At 39.1% G+C, this 17,972-nt stretch overlaps 1 protein-coding gene across 3 annotated transcripts in view; it reads right to left on the reverse strand.

Moving 5' to 3' along the window:
- KCTD18 (potassium channel tetramerization domain containing 18) overlaps positions 1 to 17,280 on the reverse strand; it is a 28,965-nt gene extending 11,685 nt beyond the window's left edge. Inside the window, exons 1-5 of one of the 3 annotated variants that reach the window (XM_059927343.1) lie at positions 17,229 to 17,280; positions 14,385 to 14,620; positions 12,596 to 12,807; positions 6,943 to 7,136; positions 5,745 to 5,839 (exon numbers count right to left, since the gene is read on the reverse strand). In XM_059927343.1, coding sequence (XP_059783326.1) covers positions 5,745 to 5,839; positions 6,943 to 7,136; positions 12,596 to 12,807; positions 14,385 to 14,544 — 661 coding nt within the window. In that variant the 5' untranslated portion in view covers positions 14,545 to 14,620; positions 17,229 to 17,280. Of the gene's footprint in view, positions 1 to 5,744; positions 5,840 to 6,942; positions 7,137 to 12,595; positions 12,808 to 14,384; positions 14,621 to 16,554; positions 16,580 to 17,008; positions 17,111 to 17,228 lie in introns of those variants that run through there. The other 2 variants (XM_059927342.1, XM_059927344.1) reach the window with 2 other exon arrangements.
- Between the last annotated feature and the right edge of the window lie 692 nt (positions 17,281 to 17,972).

A 17,972-nucleotide genomic window follows, 5' to 3' on the forward strand; every position in this document is an offset into this window, starting at 1 on the left:
TAAAAACAAAATGCCTAGAACAGGGCCTGGCACAGACTTAGCACTCAAGAGATGTTAGGTGCCTTTATTATAAGTCATAGTGTTGGTAGTAATGTGAAAGGATTGGACAGTAGGGGTTCTAACACTTGCCCTGTCTACCTCACTAGGTTGCTGCAATCATCAAATCAGATAAATTTTGTGAACCACTCTGTAAGAGGCAACCACTATATGAATATGAGGTATCAATACATTATAGGCATCTTTTCAAACGAGAATAATCTGTGTTAATGCGGCAGGCCAAGATTCCAGTCAAATTCACTTAATTTTTAAATCTGATATGTTTCTTTTTTTAAATTTATTCTATTGAAGTATAGTTGATTCACAATGTTGTGTTAATTTCTGCTGTACAGCAAAGTGATTCAGTTATACATACATACATATGTGTATGTGTATATAAATATTTTTTCATATTCTTTTCCATTATGGTTTATCACAGGATATTGAATACAGTTCCCTGTGCTATACAATAGGACCTTGGTTTGATATGTTTCTGATTGAAAGCTGAAAATGTATTCCTTTTTTTAAAAAATTTATTTATTTTTGACTGTGTTGGGTCTTCACTGCTGTGTGCAGGCTTTCTGTGGTTGCAGCGAGCGGGGGCTACTCTTCGTTGTGCTGCGCAGGCTTCTCAGTGTGGTGGCTTCTCTTGTTGTGGAGCGCGGGCTCTAGGCACGCGGGCTGCAGTAGCTGTGGCACGCGGGCTCAGTAGTTGTGGCTCGCGGGCTCTAGAGCGCATGCTCAGTAGTTGTGGCGCACAGGCTTAGCTGCTCCACGGCGTGTCGGATCTTCCCGGACCAGGGAACGAACCTGTGTCCCCTGCATTGGCAGGCAGATTCTTAACCACTGCGCCACCAGGGAAGTCCCTGAAAATGTATTCTTATGAAGCTTAAAAACCTTATGCTAAGTGAAAGAAGCCAGACACAAAAGGTTATATATTGTATGATTCCATTTATATAAATAGCCAGAATACACAAATCCACTGAGACAGAGAGCAGACTGGTAGCTGCCAGGGGCTGAGGGGAGAGGGGAATGCAGAGTAACTGCTTAATGGATACTGGGTTTCCTTTTGGGGTGACAGAAATGTTTTGGAACTAAATAGAGGTGCTGGTTACACACACTGTTAATGTAGCAAATGTCACTGAAATGTATACTGTAATTAATTCTATGTTATGTGAATTTCACCTCATTTTTAAAAAAAAGAACCATAAAAATTATACAGACACATTAAAAAAGGCTTAAAGAATGATGCTGAATAAAAACTGCTTGGTATTAAAAACAACAGTAACCTTTAAGTCCCAAGAAGGAACTTGGTGTCTTCTTTTTTAATCATTAAAGGGCTAGTAATAACAACCAACTTAGCAAGCTGGGCACATAAATTATTATATATAATAGACATGTCCAAATACTCGAAGTCTATGGACCTCATTTTAAGACAACAACTTTCTAGAACTGCTTGATCATACTCCCAAACCTACTTATGCTACAAAAACATCACCAGATCTCATCCACTAAGTTTTTATTTTTAAGTCAGGTTTATTGAGATATAATTTACATAAAATAAAATTCACTCTTTTTAAGTACACTGAGTTTTGACAGATGTATACAGTCATGTAACTATGGCCACAATCAAGATACAGAACATTTCTATCATCCCCAAAAAGTTCCCTCCTACCCTTCTACAGTTGATGCCCTGCCCTCCATTCCTTAGTTTTGCCTTTTCCAAAGTATCATATAAATGGAATCATACACCACGTAGCCTTTTGTATCTGGCTTCTTTACCATGATGTTTTGAAGATTCATCCATGTTGATATATGTATCAATAATCATCTCTTTTTATTTCTGAGTAGTATTCCATTAAATGGATATAATGCAATTTGTTTTTAAGACTTTCATTTTTTTCCTGCCTATAATTCACATTCATTGTACAAAACTTGAAAAATATAGAAAAGTATATATAAAAAATAAATAAAAATCACTTCTAATCCTAAAACTAGGAATCATGGCTCATGACATTTTAATGTATCTCATTCCAGTCTTTTTTCTATTCGTATGATATGCACATAATTGAAAACACATATTTAATTTTGTTTCCTGCTTTTGACCATTTCTTACTTTATCATGGGCACTCATCAACGTAAAAAGTTATTCAAAATAATTTTATTTTATTTTATTTTATCATTATTATTTTTTTAGCCATGCAGCATGTGGGATCTTAGTTCCCCAACCAGGGATCGAACCCGTGTCCCCTGCAGTGGCTGCGTGGAGTCCTAACCAACAGACTGCCCAGGAATTCCCTCAAAATAATTTTAATAGCTATATCTCATCTATAACCTGTGGATGTGCCAATATGTATTTAACCCTGTATTATAGACATTTATATTGCTTTTATTTTTTCCCTATTATGAATAATGTTTAGTTGAACATCTCTGTTCATAAGCCTTTGTCTGCATTTGATTATGTCTTTAAGGTAGATTTCTAGAAGTAGAATTATTGGCTCAAAGAATATGAACAATTTTGATGCTATTGATACATACTGATAAATTGTTTCCAAAAAAAGTAATATGAATTTTATTCCTGCCAAGAATGCATGAGATCTTTACTAATGTGGTATATAAAAAAATAGTTCTCATTTAATGTATAGTTCATTGATAATGAGTTTGAACCTCTGCCACGTTTATTTCCTTTTCTGGGAATTTTATGGTCATGAACCTTATACATTTATTTGTAGGAGGGTTGAGCTGGTTTTCTAATCAATTTAAATAAACCCTCTCTATTGTAAGGATAATCTTTGTCCAGTTAATGCAACACTTTTATCCAAGTTTTTTATTAGTTTTTAAATTTTATTTATGTTTTATGTTTTAAAGTTAATACACTAAATATTATGTAATCAAATTTATCTTTGTCTTTATGTTTTATTTAAGCTTATAATTTCTTTCCCTATTAAGAAATCAGTTATTTGCTTACATTTCATTATAGTCTATAATAGTTTCATTTTTCATTCATAAATCTACCTGGGATTATTTTCATAAATGATGTGAGGTTCAAGTTCTGTTTTTCTCCCAAGCATATTTCTCAAATAATCTATTTTTATTGGTATTTAATGCTTTCTTATCACATAGTAATTTTATTCTTATAAATTTAACGGATTTTACTCCTGATCTCTGCATCTATTCTTGTACCAGAAAGACATGGTTTTATTAGTATAGAGCTACATATAGTATTTTTACCATCAAACAGAGTTAAACTCATCCCTCTAATGACTTCTACTTCCCAAAATGTTTTTGGGTATTTCACCTGTTTATTCTTTCAAAGGAATTTTAGAATCATTTCCTCAAGATTCTCAAAGAGGTCCATTTATATTTTGGTAGGAATTGTGTTAAACCTATAATTTAATCTGAGAAACACTGACATCTTTATAATATTCAGATTTCAGGATCACGGTATGTCTCACAGTAATCTTCATCTCTTCTTTTTTATAGATGGATGGATGGATGGATGGACAGATAAATACATTTTAGCAGTTTTCTTCGTAAAGGACCCAAGCATTTCTTGGTGGGGCAGCCTAGTTATTTCGTTTTGTTTATTGCTATTGTGAATGGGATTTTCTCCTATAATTTCTAATTAATTTACCATAAGTAAGCTGCTAATCTTTTTTTATATTGTATCTAGCTAGTTTAGTCTACTAAACTCATCATTTGAAATACCTTTAGTTGATTCTTTTCGGGTTTTCTACAAAGACATATTGTCCACAAATAACAATAACTGTCTTCTTCCTTTCAATAGTTTTTTTTTTTTTTGACTGTGTTGGGTCTTCGTTGCTGTGCGAGGGCTTTCTCCAGTTGCGGTGAGCGGGGGCCACTCTTCATCGCAGTGCGCGGGCCTCTCACTATCGCAGCCTCTCTTGTTGCGGAGCACAGGCTCCAGACGCGCAGGCTCAGTAGTTGTGGCTCACAGGCCCAGTCGCTCCGCGGCATGTAGGATCTTCCCAGACCAGGGCTCGAACCCGTGTCCCCTGCATTGGCAGGCAGATCCTCAACCACTGCGGCACCAGGGAAGCCCAATAGTTCTTTCTCTTACTTCTGTTTCCTGTATTATGGCTTTCCACAGGCCTTCCAGAACTTTGTTAGATAACAATGATACTCTATTACATGCTTTCTAAAAAGTTAAAATCAGTCACACACTTTGTTAAAGTCAGTGATCCCCGCTCTCTGCTCCAGCTTCCTGAGTCAGTGGAGGAAGAATCCCAGCCTAGGCCCTCCCAAAGCCTCCCAGGCAGCCTGCTAGTCCAGCGGCACAGAAGGAGACGAGAACACCATGGGCGTTGTTCTTCAACTTAAGCCCAAGTGTCTCAAAGTCAATTAAATCTGAAGTAATAAGCTTAAAGAGAATAGCATTTTGTTCAACACACTTCATCCTATCTGTTTGAGGGGCATGATATGAAAAGAAAAAGGAGGAAAAGTGAGTGAGGCAAAGTGGAGGGAAAAAAGGATTGGTCCTAGCATCCTGCCTGAAAGAGGAACAGCTGATAGAGAGTTTTAAAAAGCTTCTTCCTTTCCTTATTCAATCTTACGTGACTTGCAATGTCTCTCTCTACCAGCTTTTAAGATCATTTGAGGACTGAGATGTGTCTTATTTATCTTTGGACAATTTTAGGACTTAATTATAGTGCTTGCACCTAATTGACACTCAATATATGTTAATTAAGAAAAAAATACTTAGGCATAGAACAGTTAACCCTCTGTGATCTTTAAGCAAGTGGCATGTCTCTCTGAGACTTCTTTTCCTCATCAATAAAATCGTAAACAGCATACAGGGTTGTTTTAGGACTAAGAGATACTGAATGTAAACTACATATCACACTGAATATCAAGCAGCATTACTACTATCAACTCACATAAGCAGCTTGGTACAGACAGTCAAATTTCAAAGTGTGCATTTAAAGAATATTTGTTTTCTAAGGGCTCTTTAGATATCTTCCCAGCATTATTTTCATTTTCTCTCTCTCTTGTTTTTTTGATTACACATTTTATGCTTAATTTAGAGGTATACTTCCTAGGACAATGCTAGGTACACAGTAGGTGCTACAGAAACTCTTTTTATTATTTTTTTTGTAATAAATTTATTGTATTTATTTATTATTTTTGGCTGCATTGGGTCTTCGTTGCTGCACGCAGGTTTTCTCTAGTTGCAGTGAGCGAGGTCTACTCTTCATTGTGGTACGCGGGCTTCTCATTGTAGTGGCTTCTCTTGTTGCAGAGCATGGGCTCTAGGCGCGTGGGCGTCAGTAGTTGTGGCACGCGGGCTCTAGAGCGCAGGCTCAGTAGTTGCAGCGCACGGGCTTAGCTGCTCTGTGTATGTGGGATCTTCCTGGACCAGGGCTCGAACCCGTGTCCCCTGCATTGGCAGGCGGATTCTTAACCACTGCGCCACCAGGGAAGCCCCAGAAACTCTTTTTAAATTGAACTAAATAAGCATAACAAAAGTGTATTTTAGGTTACTGTATTATAGATTATTAATAATATCTAGCAACTCATGGGGTTTAAAAATTTGTAAGTAAACTGCCTCAGTGTTACTATAAGGTGACAACTACCTGGACCCACACCAAAAACATTTTCTCAAAAAAAGAAATGCTGTATTTGAACTTGCTTTGTCTTATTAAGGAAAAGTCTACCTTCCGCCATGAAATGAAAGAATTGTACTGTACCTTTTCCTTCCCAGGCATCAAAGGCATCCATCATTTTCTTCAATTCTGCTACTGAATAATAGCTCCAAATATACTGAACATTATTTCCTGCCTCCCTAGAAATATTACAAAAGGTAATGAAAATATACTACCTAGGTATGAATGTGTATACATACACACAGCTAATAGATACTCAATAAGTGCTTGTTAACTAAGGAAAAAAAATATGTAGGTAATGAGCAGTTGTTCCTCTGTGATCCTTAAGCATATACATATGTATATATATGTATATATATATTCTATATACGACATACTAGATGAGCGTAATATACTATACTTACGTACTAACCTACATTTGATCTCTTTTTTACTGCAGTAAAGTATTTGTTAACTCCACAATATAAACTGTGCAGACAAATCAACAAATCTTTAAAATAAGTTTTCTTTAAAAAATCACCTAACTCCAGTAAAGTTAGAAAAGGTTCAACTTTGACTAAAACTTTCCTAGCACTATGTCAGGCACTTATATATCATATACAAACATCCCTGCCTGTAAAGAATTCAGAAAATGATAACATATTAATTATCTAAACAACAAGCTCATGTGGTCATGCATTAGTCACTGACATGTGACCCAATCCAATCTCCCAGAGAATTAAAAAACAAATTTTGCTAAGTGAATTGACTAGTATAAATGAGATTACAGGGAAAATATTAACAGAATAACCCTTAAGAATTTAACATGTTCAAGGCATAGAATTTTAAAGTTGGGAGGGACCAGATGAAAAGTCTTTCAGCATTTCTCAAACCAGGACACCAAGACACAGGCCAGTCCTGGGTCCCTCAGCGGGCCTGCTGACTTCTAGGCCAGGCTTCTGTCCCTGGACTACAGTGGAGGGGAGATACCCAGGCATGTGGCTTTTCTTTTCTTTCTTTCTTTTCTCTTTTTATAATGCCTCTCAGGGGATTCTGATGACCACTCCCAGTTGAGAACCACTGTACTAGACCAAGTAGATGGCCTATTGCTTATACAGATGTGAAATGGTCTGAATTACAACCTCCTCATGAAACAGGCCTATCTCGACATCTATGAGATTCACTCTGTCTGTTGAGAGGTACTGGCTTCTTTCCTAGTCAACCACATATTCCATTCAATAACACCTCTTAGAAGAGACCAAGACTTTATGTTGTTCCTTTTCATACTTAAACACAGACATACCTTTTAAAAATGCTTTTACTGTGAATTCTTCCTCCCAGCTGCTTATCAATTGCATCTGTTCCATCAGTTTTTGTAGAATATACACCAATAATTCTACTCTCACAGCTTGCACCAGATGTGTTAAGATAGTGGAGAACCCAAACTGTTGGTTTATTGCAAACTAAACCATACGAATCACAGAAGTCTGTTAAAGCCTGGGGCAAAAAAATATATAAAATTTGAATTTAATTCTGGAGTAAAGTAAAAATGAATTTGCTCTATTACTTTCACGTAAAGCTGTAATTTCAGTTGGTCATAAGGGAAATAAAAAGATTATATATCTCAGCCTACTGTTTATGCCTTTAAAAACCAAACCATTTGTTGAATTTGGGGTATTGGGGGAGGTGGGGCAAATCACCACCCAAAAACCCAAAACCTTTTCAGCTAGAGAATCTTTTTCCACATGGAAATCATATTTTACTTCCTCTTCCTTTAGACTCACTACCAACATCATTTTAAAATCTTCATATAATAAGTAAAAGTTAAAATTCTTTCTTTTCCCCCTGATTTTCCATTTGACTCAATCTTCCTTTTACCTCCTACTGACTTGCCCCATGGTTGATGCTTAATCTTAACTCCAAATCCAATCATGGATTAACCAGATTAACTTGTTCTTTTACACTGAAAGATATGAATATATGAACTCGATATATACTGTCTGAACTCATTTGGCATTTATCCACCTTTTCACTCAATCACTTGAATACTAAGTACCTATGTGTGAATACTAAGCACTGTCTGAGGCCTTGGAGACATAATGGTGAGCAGGAGACAGAGTCCCTCCTTGAGTTTATAGCTGATGCAGAAGACAGACATTAAATAAGCCATCAGCACACAGTGTAAGAAGTGCTACCAGGTAAGCCTACGAGGTGCTAAGGGGCACAGAGGAAGAGGGCTTCACCCAGTGGAGTGGTACAGGCCTTCCCTGGGAGAAATGGCATTATTGCTGTGAGCTCTCTGAGGCTAGGCACTCTTTTCTGTTTTGTTTTGTATCCCAAGTGCCTAGAAAAGTACCTGATACAAAGGAGATACTTAATATTTACTGACTCAGTGAAGGAAAAGAGGACCCTAACATGTGTTGCATTTTCATTTAATATTGCCATCTAACTCCTGTATTGGCTTTTATCTTCACTTGCACATCTATGAAAATCACCAACAACATTATAAACCATTCAAGGGCAAAAACTGCATGTCATATTTCTTTGTGTCCCACACAGTCCCTAGAACAGGGTCTTATATGTCAAAAACATTTGAAATAAATAGGAGTTGGCTGGCAGAATGAATGTTTGCATGCTATGTCTGTCGTGCATACAAACCAAGAATGAAAGACTATAAAGGTGAATGTTAATCTGTCCCAACTTTCCAGTTCGGCTTTTTTAGCCCCACTCTGCAGATATGGCAAACAGCACCAAAAGACTGTTCGACAACTCAGTTTATAAATAATTCCAATAGCAGAACCCATACAACCATGCGAATTCCCGAAGGGGATCTGGAACCAAATCAACTTTCTCTTCATGCTGCACTCCTAATAACCATACTGTCAGCTTGCTCTCCTAAACACTGACATCCAACTCAAAGAATTCAAACCAATTCAGACCACTTTTCACTATGAACAATTATCTAGGAAAAATATTTTTCTTAGATGTTCAAAAGTGCTAATTAATAGCAAATATAATACTTATCAATAAGACAAAAACAGATGAAGCTGTTCAAGTCATGTACAGACATTTCAAATGTGATTTAAAACAGAAGCATCTTAAAAAAAGATTTACTGATCTCAAGGTGAACTAATCAAACTGATGTTTTAACTTAGTAACAAACTGCTACACTCACTAAATCAGGTAAGGGATTTTATACAATCATTTATTTATCATGACCATCCTTTTAAAATATCACTTCAGTAAATGAATTAATCCCACTATACCCTCACATACTACAGTACTACTCTTAATTTAAGAAGAACTTCAAGAGCAGAAGAGTTCTATTTAAAAAAGCCATCAAAAAGTATTAAACCTTCAATGAGGAATAAAAACTCCATAAACTTTTGAGTGGCATGGTAATACACTTTCCTAGAATAGAATTTTGGCCTTAAAAAATGAGTAGTGGTAATTAAGAAACATGTCTTCAAAAACTGTAAGAAGTAACAATACATTACTAAATAACCAAGAGATCACTGAAGAAATCAAAGAGGAAATCAGAAAATACCTAGAGAAAAGTGACAATGAAAACATGATGATCCAAAACCTATGGGATGCAGCAAAAGCAGTTCTAAGAGGGAATTTTATAGCAGTACAATCCTACATCAAGAAACAACAAACATCTCAAATAAACAATCTAACCTTGCACCTAAAGGAACTAGAGAAAGAAGAACAAACAAAACCCAAAGTTAGTAGAAGGAAAGAAATCATAAAGATCAGGGCAGAAATAAATGAAATAGAAACAAAGAAAACAATAGCAAAGATGAATAAAACTAAAAGCTGGTTCTTTAACAAGATAAACAAAATTGATAAACCTTTAGCCAGACTCATCAAGAAAAAGAGGGAGAGGATTCAAATCAATAAAATTAGAAATGAAAAAGGAGAAGTTACAACAGACACTGCAGAAATACAGAGCATCCTAAGAGACTACTACAAGCAACTCTATGCCAATAAAATGGATAACCTGGAAGAAATGGACAAATTCTTAGAAAGGTATAACCTTCCAAGATTGAACCAGGAAGAAATAGAAAATATGAACAGACCAATCACAAGTCATGAAATTGAAACTGTGATTAAAAATATTCCAACAAACAAAAGTCCAGGACCAGATGGCTTCACAGGTGAATTCTATAAAACATTTAGAGAAGAGCTAACACCCATCCTTCTCAAACTCTTCCAAAAAATTGCGGAGGAAGGAACACTCCCAAACTCATTCTATGAGGCCACCATCACCCTGATACCAAAACCAGACAAAGATACTACAAAAAAAGAAAACTACAGACCAACATCACTGATGAACATAGATGCAAAAATCCTGAACAAAATACTAGCAAACAGAATCCAACAACACATTAAAAGGATCATACACCATGATCAAGTGGGATTGATCCCAGGGATGCAAGGATTCTTCAATATACGTAAATCAATCAATGTGATACACTATATTAACAAACTGAAGAATAAAAACCATATGATCATCTCAAAAGATGCAGAAAAAGCTTTTGACAAAATTCAACACCCATTTACGATAAAAACTCTCCAGAAAGTGGGCATAGAGGGAACCTACCTCAACATAATAAAGGCCATATACGACAAACCCACAGCAAACATCATTCTCAATGGTGAAAAACTGAAAGCATCTCCTCTAAGATCAGGAACAAGACAAGGATGTCCACGCTCACCACTATTATTCAACATAGTTTTGGAAGTCCTACCCATGGCAATCAGAGAAGAAAAAGAAATAAAAGGAATACAAATTGGAAAAGAAGAAGTAAAACTGTCACTGTTTGCAGATGGCATGATACTATACATAGAGGATCCTAAAGATGCCACCAGAAAACTACTAGAGCTAATCAATGAATTTGGTAATGTTGCAGGATACGAAATTAATGCACAGAAATCTCTTGCATTCCTATACACTAATGATGAAAAATCTGAAAGAGAAATTAAGGAAACACTCCCATTTACCACTGCAACAAAAATCATAAAATACCTAGGAATAAACCTACGTATGGAGCCGAAGACCTGTATGCAGAAAACTATGGGACACTGATAAAAGAAATTAAAGATGATATAAACAGATGGAGAGATATACCATGTTCTTGGATTGGAAGAATCAATATTGTGGAAATGACTACACTACCCAAAGCAATCTACAGACTCAGGGCATTCCCTATCAAATTACCAATGCCATCTTTTACAGAACTAGAACAAAAAATCTTAAAATTTGTATGGAGACACAAAAGACCCCGAATAGCCAAAGCGGTCTTGAGGGAAAAAAACGGAGCTGGAGGAATCAGACTCCCTGACTTCAGACTATACTACAAAGCTACAGTCATCAAGACAATATGGTACTGGCACAAAAACAGAAATATAGATCAATGGAACAGGATAGAAAGCCCAGAGATAAATCCACGCACCTATGGTCAACTCATCTATGACAAAGGAGGCGAGGATATACAATGGAGAAAAGACAGTCTCTTCAATAAGTGGTGCTGGGAAAACTGGACAGCTATACGTAAAAGAATGAAATTAGAACACTCCCTAACACCATACACAAAAATAAACTCAAAATGGATTAGAGACCTAAATGTAAGACTATAAAACCCTTAGAGGAAAACATAGGAAGAACACTCTTTGACATAAATCACAGCAAGATCTTTTTTGATCCACCTCCTAGAGTAATGGAAATAAAAACAAAAATAAACATATGGGACCTAGTGAAACTTAAAAGCTTTTGCACAACAGAGGAAACTACAAACAAGACGAAAAGACAACCCTCAGAAAGGGAGAGTATTTGCAAACGAATCAACGGACAAAGGATTAATCTCCAAAATACACAAACAGCTCGTGCAGCTCAATATTAAAAAAACAAACAACCCAATCCAAAAACGGCAGAAGACCTAAATAGACATTTCTCCAGAGAAGACATACAGATGGCCAAGAAGCACATGAAAAGCTGCTCAACGTCACTAATTATTAGAGAAATGCAAATCAAAAATACAATGAGGTATCACCTCACACCAGTTAGAATGGGCATCATCAGAAAATCTACAGACAACAGATGCTGGAGAGGGTGTGGAGAAAAGGGAACCCTCTTGCACTGTTGGTGGGAATGTAAATTGACACAGGCACAATGGAGAGCAGTATAGAGGTTCCTTAAAGAACTAAAAATAGAACTACCATATGACCCAGCAATCCACTACTGGGCATATACCCAGAGAGAACCATAATTCAAAAAGACACATGCACTCCAATGTTCATTGCAGCACTATTTACAATAGCCAGGACATGGAAGCAACCTAAATGCCCATCGACAGACGAATGGATAAAGAAGATGTGGTACTTATATACAATGGAATATTACTCAGCCATAAAAAGGAATGAAACTGAGTCATTTGTAGAGACGTGGATGGATCTAGAGACTGTCATACAGAGTGAAGTAAGTCAGAAAGAGAAAAACAAATATCATATATTAATGCATATACGTGGAACCTAGAAAAATGGTACAGATGAACTGGTCTGCAGGGCAGAAATAGAGACACAGATGTAGAGAACAAACGTATGGACACCAAGGGGGGAAAGTGGCAGGGGGTGGTGGTGGTGGTGGGATGAATTGGGAGATTGGGATTGACATATATACACTAATATGTATAAAATGAATAATAAGAACCTGCTGTATAAAAAAATAAAATAAAATAAAATTCAAAAATTCAAAACAAACAAAACAAAACAAATAAGGGTATATAATACAGTTAAAAAAAACTGTAAGAAGTAAAACTGTCTCATTTTGGTTTATGTTACAACATGGGCTATACAAAATAACATACATTGCTTTGTGCATAATAAATGTATAATAAATGAATATTAGATAAACATTCATACATATATTGTAAAACTTAAGAAAATGCCAAGACCTTTTTAAGTTCTATATTTGACCTTAAAGAATATGTCTCCATTTCATTGGCCAAGTGGTCAGACAGGCTGTACGGATAAGGGATGCCAAAGTAATCAGCCTCTTCCTGCAGAGCAATGAGGGTTTGCTCCTCTGTGGGAATGTGAACTTCTCCGTGAAGATAATCCAAAAGGTATTTAAATAGATGTCCATCACGGTCAATAACACAAGCCCCTAGAAAATATTCAGTTCAAAAATGATTGAATAGATACAAATGACCACGGTAAAATTTCAACATGTCAAACTAGAATTAGACTGAAGACCTCTACAATTAGAAATGTTTCTTTCTCAAAAGAAAGTTAATATCTAGTGTTCAAATAGGTTTAGTCAAATTTGGGGAGCCTCTGTATTCTCACCAGAAGGAAAACGTATTCTGAGTTCCATTAGAAATCTTGGATGCAAGGACTATATTCCCACTATGGCCTCTGCAAAAGCCATGGACGCCTTAGACTGCTGGTAGAAACAGAAGCTTACCCCTAATCTCAACCCAGCTGGGCCAGGAAAGGTGTATGGAGTTCCTCCCTAATGAGGGTATAATGGGGTCCAGCATTTGTATGTCAGTGACCCTACAAGTCGACCTGTAGTGTTGCCAACAAATAAACCCTGGGTTCCTAGCTCTGCATGCCATTTGTTCAGACATATTAGGTTAGTTCCTTTGTATGAAACTTTAGAAAAGAAATGCTATACTGGTACTACTTTATGATAAAAGACTTTTTGTAGACAATTCAGCAGAATTAAAAAAACAAAAAAAAACACTTCTGTGTGAGGTTACTCAGTGATTTCCTTCCTCCCTTGATTAGTTTAAGAAGGGATTAAGAAGGTGAAAACTTAGGGGCAGAGGAAACAACTCAGTCCCTGCTTACCACCTTTACACCAACAAACTTTCTGTCCAGATGGACATCAAGTCCTGGGCACCAGACATCAGTGAGTTTTCCATTCTTCCAACTGCCATTCATCTGGCAAAGCAATCTCTCCAGACCCAGGGTTACTAACAGCCCCTCGTGCTCTGAGCTCCTCAATCCCTTTTTTCTAACACAGAAGCAAGAGTGGGTTCTACGAGCCCCAGAACGCCTAAGATGTACAAAAAGCCTTACTTGCTCTGCTGAAGTTTCTTTACCACCAGTAGTAGGTTCAGTGAACCCCAGAGCACTCAAAGCAGAGAGTGGCCCCAGGACCCTAACCCTTGTATTTTACAGTTTCTTCTGAAACACCAATTTTCAGTCCTGGGTGACTGACGGTATCACTCAACTGATGTTTTCTTAGGCATACACATCTGCCCACACAAGGCTCTGCAGCTGGACTAGGTGTGAGTTTAACACTAATTCTACACTGACAGTACCTGCCCTGTCAGCTATGAATGAGGGCAGCTCCTTTCTCCAGAGAAATACATTTTTTAACTTGAAGAACACAGAGAGAAGCTAATATATTTAATCAGGCTCAATACCTTTACCCATTGAGTTGTATGAATGGGACAACTTTCGAAATATGATTAATCCCCATAATTAGGTGATGGTTGGCCTTTACACACATTCACTTCTTTGTCAACTTTTAGCGACAGCATCACAGATTCTAGAAACTGGTATTTAATTTCTCCATGTACTTAATGAATCTCTGTACAGTCCCAATGATCTCAGTAATTAACATACTAAGCTAATACATTCTGTTGTAATTAGAAAAATGAAAGGGAATTTAAACTAGACTCCTATTTTAATGAATATTCATGATAATGCTTACAGACTTTAGATATTTACCTGATTCATCTGTTTTTAGAGGAAAACGACCACTGAACATGGATGCCAGCATTGAGTCCTTAAAGCGGCACAAGGACTCCCGCCTGGCTGCGTAAATACAGCCACCCACGTTCAGTCGAAGAATATCCAACACCTCTTCTTCTGCCTTGTGACCTTCCATTGTTCTCTCCAACACCTGAAGTTTTGCCTCGAAACACTTTCAGAAACTGCAAAACAACGGTGGTCACAGTACCCCTCTGTAAAAACAAAGGACAATCACCATTGACATTTCCAACAATACATGAAATAGGTAATAAAAATAAATACGTTCTAAAGTGGCTTAAAACAAATTCCTCAGCACTGGCAATACTGAATCGAAGGATTTAATGTAATACAAAAGAAGTTTGAGATATGCTGAGAAGCTGGAAAACTCTGGCTCAGAGGGTTTGTAAATGATAATGAAGTATTACCAACCAAATCAGAGCTGTTGAAATGACTGTTTAAAGAATTAAACAAGATAATGCATTGTCTGTTACATATAAAGCAAAGGTGAGGTGTGCTTATGATCTTCAGTATTCACATATCTTTTAAAACTACAGTAAGTCTGAGGGAGCTGTGTAGACTTGCAGAGGGGATCAGCATGTAGCATGGTTATCAGGCTATGAGGCTCTACCACTTACTAGCCTGGGACCTTGGGCAAATACTTATCCTCCTCTGCCTGTTTCCCCATCTCTAAATTGGAGGGAAGGATGAGGCCTACCTCAAAGGACTATCAGAGGAGTAATTGACAGAAAATATTAAAAGCATATAGAACAGTCTCTGGCTCAGAGTAAGTACTCAATAAATGATAAATATTACCTATAATAATATAAAAATTTACAAGAGGGTATATACTGAAGGACTTTATATTGGCTCTGGAGATTTAAGGAAACATAAGAGCAGAAATTATTAACAACGGTAATTGTAATTCTTAAGTTAGGTAACTAAGGAATATATAATTTATCAACTGAGATCAGAATTCCATGTATACCCAAAGCCAAACTGGTCCAGAAGAACAACAAATGACATCTCTAAATCATCTGGCTTCTTCCCTCTGAAATAGCTGAACCTTTAGAGACATTTTAAGGATTTTATTTCTTAATCCATTCTGGAGATAAGATGAACCACAGCTGACCGTGGCACTCCTACAGAACCTAAAACAATACCCTGAGGAAAAATGTACTCCCAGTGTTTCTTCACGTTTCATAGCAAGTGTGAAATGGCTACCAATAGGCTCAACTACATCCATGGCCATTCACTTTGCCATCAACTTTGAGCATCCTTTCACAGATGCTCCAATTTAGCCAATTTCCAATAAGAGAAGGAGACGATTAGAGTCTGAGGAACACCATGTGTGTGGAACACAGTAGACAGAAACTATTATGGGCCAACAGTCCAGCCTTCAAAATCCACTTATCAGTGTGACTTCCTACACTGCCTAAAAGTCCAAGGAGCAGCCCAACAATGAACCATGTGAAAGAACCACTTCTGAGGCCTGGAATGGAACTGGTTCATGCTGTCCCTGTTACCAGCTCCCTGGAATCCTATCTATTCTTCAAAGCTGCAGGCAAACCTCACTGCTTACATGACCTTCCCAAGCGCCCCCAGTTAGAATCCTTGCACAGTTCTCCCAGATATACTTTGTACCCCTGTCCACATATTATTCCACTTGACTCATCCCTAGTTGGGGGACTATAAGCTGCATCCCCCTTAACAATTCCCATTTACTGAATGCTACGTGCCAGCCACTGCAGGAGACACTTGACAGACATTACCTCATTCACACAAAAGCCCTACTGGGTAGGAGTTACTGACAGGTGAGGACACTGGAGAAAGAAATAGTAATGTGTGCAGGGTCTACACTAGGGCTGCCCCGCCGTAAGTGGTGGAGTCAGCCCCAATCCAGGTCAGCAGGACCAACTCCAAGTTCTTCCAGCTGCACCCCACACCGACTCCTTCAGCACTGTTTCTCTCCTAAGGCTCCTGACCTGGGCACTTCACTCACTAAGCGTCTGTCCGTCTGAAGACTCCTGTGGATGGCAATAGGAACACAGCAGCACCCTGGGCGCAAGGATTCAAGAGATACCCCTAAGGCAGAGGACCATCACCATTTCAAGGCCCGTCACAGGGCCCCACCTTCAAATGCACCCACTTGCACTCCCTGCTGGGTCGAAAGTGCCCAGCCCTCTGAGGTAGCGTGCCCAGACTGCGGTTCCGTGACCACCCGCATCAAAACCATCAGGGACACTTGCTGAAAATGCAGATTCCCGGACCACGACATAGACTCCGATTCAGAAAGTCTTAGGTGGGGTCGGGAGTCCCCCCCGCGGGCCCTACTTTGAGAAACGCTCAAGGGACTCGAACTCCTCCCACGACGCGGGACGAAAGGGGAGGGGCTGGGACACCACAAAGCCCCGCGGGGGTCTCCCCGCGGTCCGGGGATCCCGAATCGGCCCGAAGCCCGAGCCTGCAGCCCCGGGCGCCCGTGTTATCAGCGCGGCCCGGGCCCTTCATCAGGGCGCCCTGCCGCCTCCCGGGCCCGCGGCCCACCCGGCGCCCAACTCCTCCGCACGGGATGGGCGGGGTAGGCGGCCTCCCCGACTGACCTGCGGCCCGCCCGGCCCTTGGCGAGGCCGCCGGACGCCACGGGGCCCGACACGGAAGTGAGCGCTTCCCCGGCTGCTCGGCAACTCGTGTAGCAGCGCGGCCCCAGTACCGCCCCCGTGCGTCTCAGGCTGGCGGCGACAGCCGGGAGAGCAAGGCCCCACCCCGGACACGCCTAGGACACGCCCCTCCAGAGCCCCGCCCACGGGCTGGTTCCCCCACCTCCGGCCGCCGCCGCCTGCTTCGGGGAGGGCGCGAGGTCTGGCAGTCTCGGTACCATGCCGGGAAAGGAAAGGTCACGCAGAGAGACGCAGGCTGGGTCCCCGAGGGACGGTCTTGTCCGTTCAGAGGCGGCTTTTACACATGAAGAAAACAACACCGAAGTTGCGATCGTCCAGGGTCAGTTAATAAGCGGTAAGAGTTAGGATCAGTTAGGTCTTTTCACTTCTAGATGAGGGAGGGCCCTTCCCTCCAAACTGGGTTGCTCAATGCCAAGAGTCATTCATATATTGCACTTGAATGTTTGTGCATTTGGATAGTGTTTGTGGCTTACAAAGCTGTTTCACACAGAGCATTCCGTTTTATTTAGTCTGTGTGACAGCCCTATATTTTCATTCCTGTTACAGCAGGTAAAATTGAGGCAGGAGCAAACATTTATTGAATACTTCTGTACCCCTGAGATTCTGCTAAATGCTTTGCGTGCACTAATTTCCTCTTAACAGTAACCCCAAGAGTTCTTTTGGTTTCCAGCTGCAGCCTACCTTGTGCAAGAGACTTTGCTAGGTATTTCAAAATGAATAAAACACAGTCCTATTCTCAAGGTACTCTCCCAGACTCAATAATAATTGGTTCCCAATTTTTCTCACTGTGTCTTAGAAGGGAATAAGCCAATGAGAGGTAAGCCCACCTACCCCCTCAGATATTGATAGTACCCAGGAGAGGAGGAAGGTTTGTTCAACCTACAAT

Source organism: Balaenoptera ricei, chromosome 7, assembly GCF_028023285.1.
Source record: "Balaenoptera ricei isolate mBalRic1 chromosome 7, mBalRic1.hap2, whole genome shotgun sequence".
Lineage (NCBI taxonomy): Eukaryota > Metazoa > Chordata > Mammalia > Artiodactyla > Balaenopteridae > Balaenoptera > Balaenoptera ricei.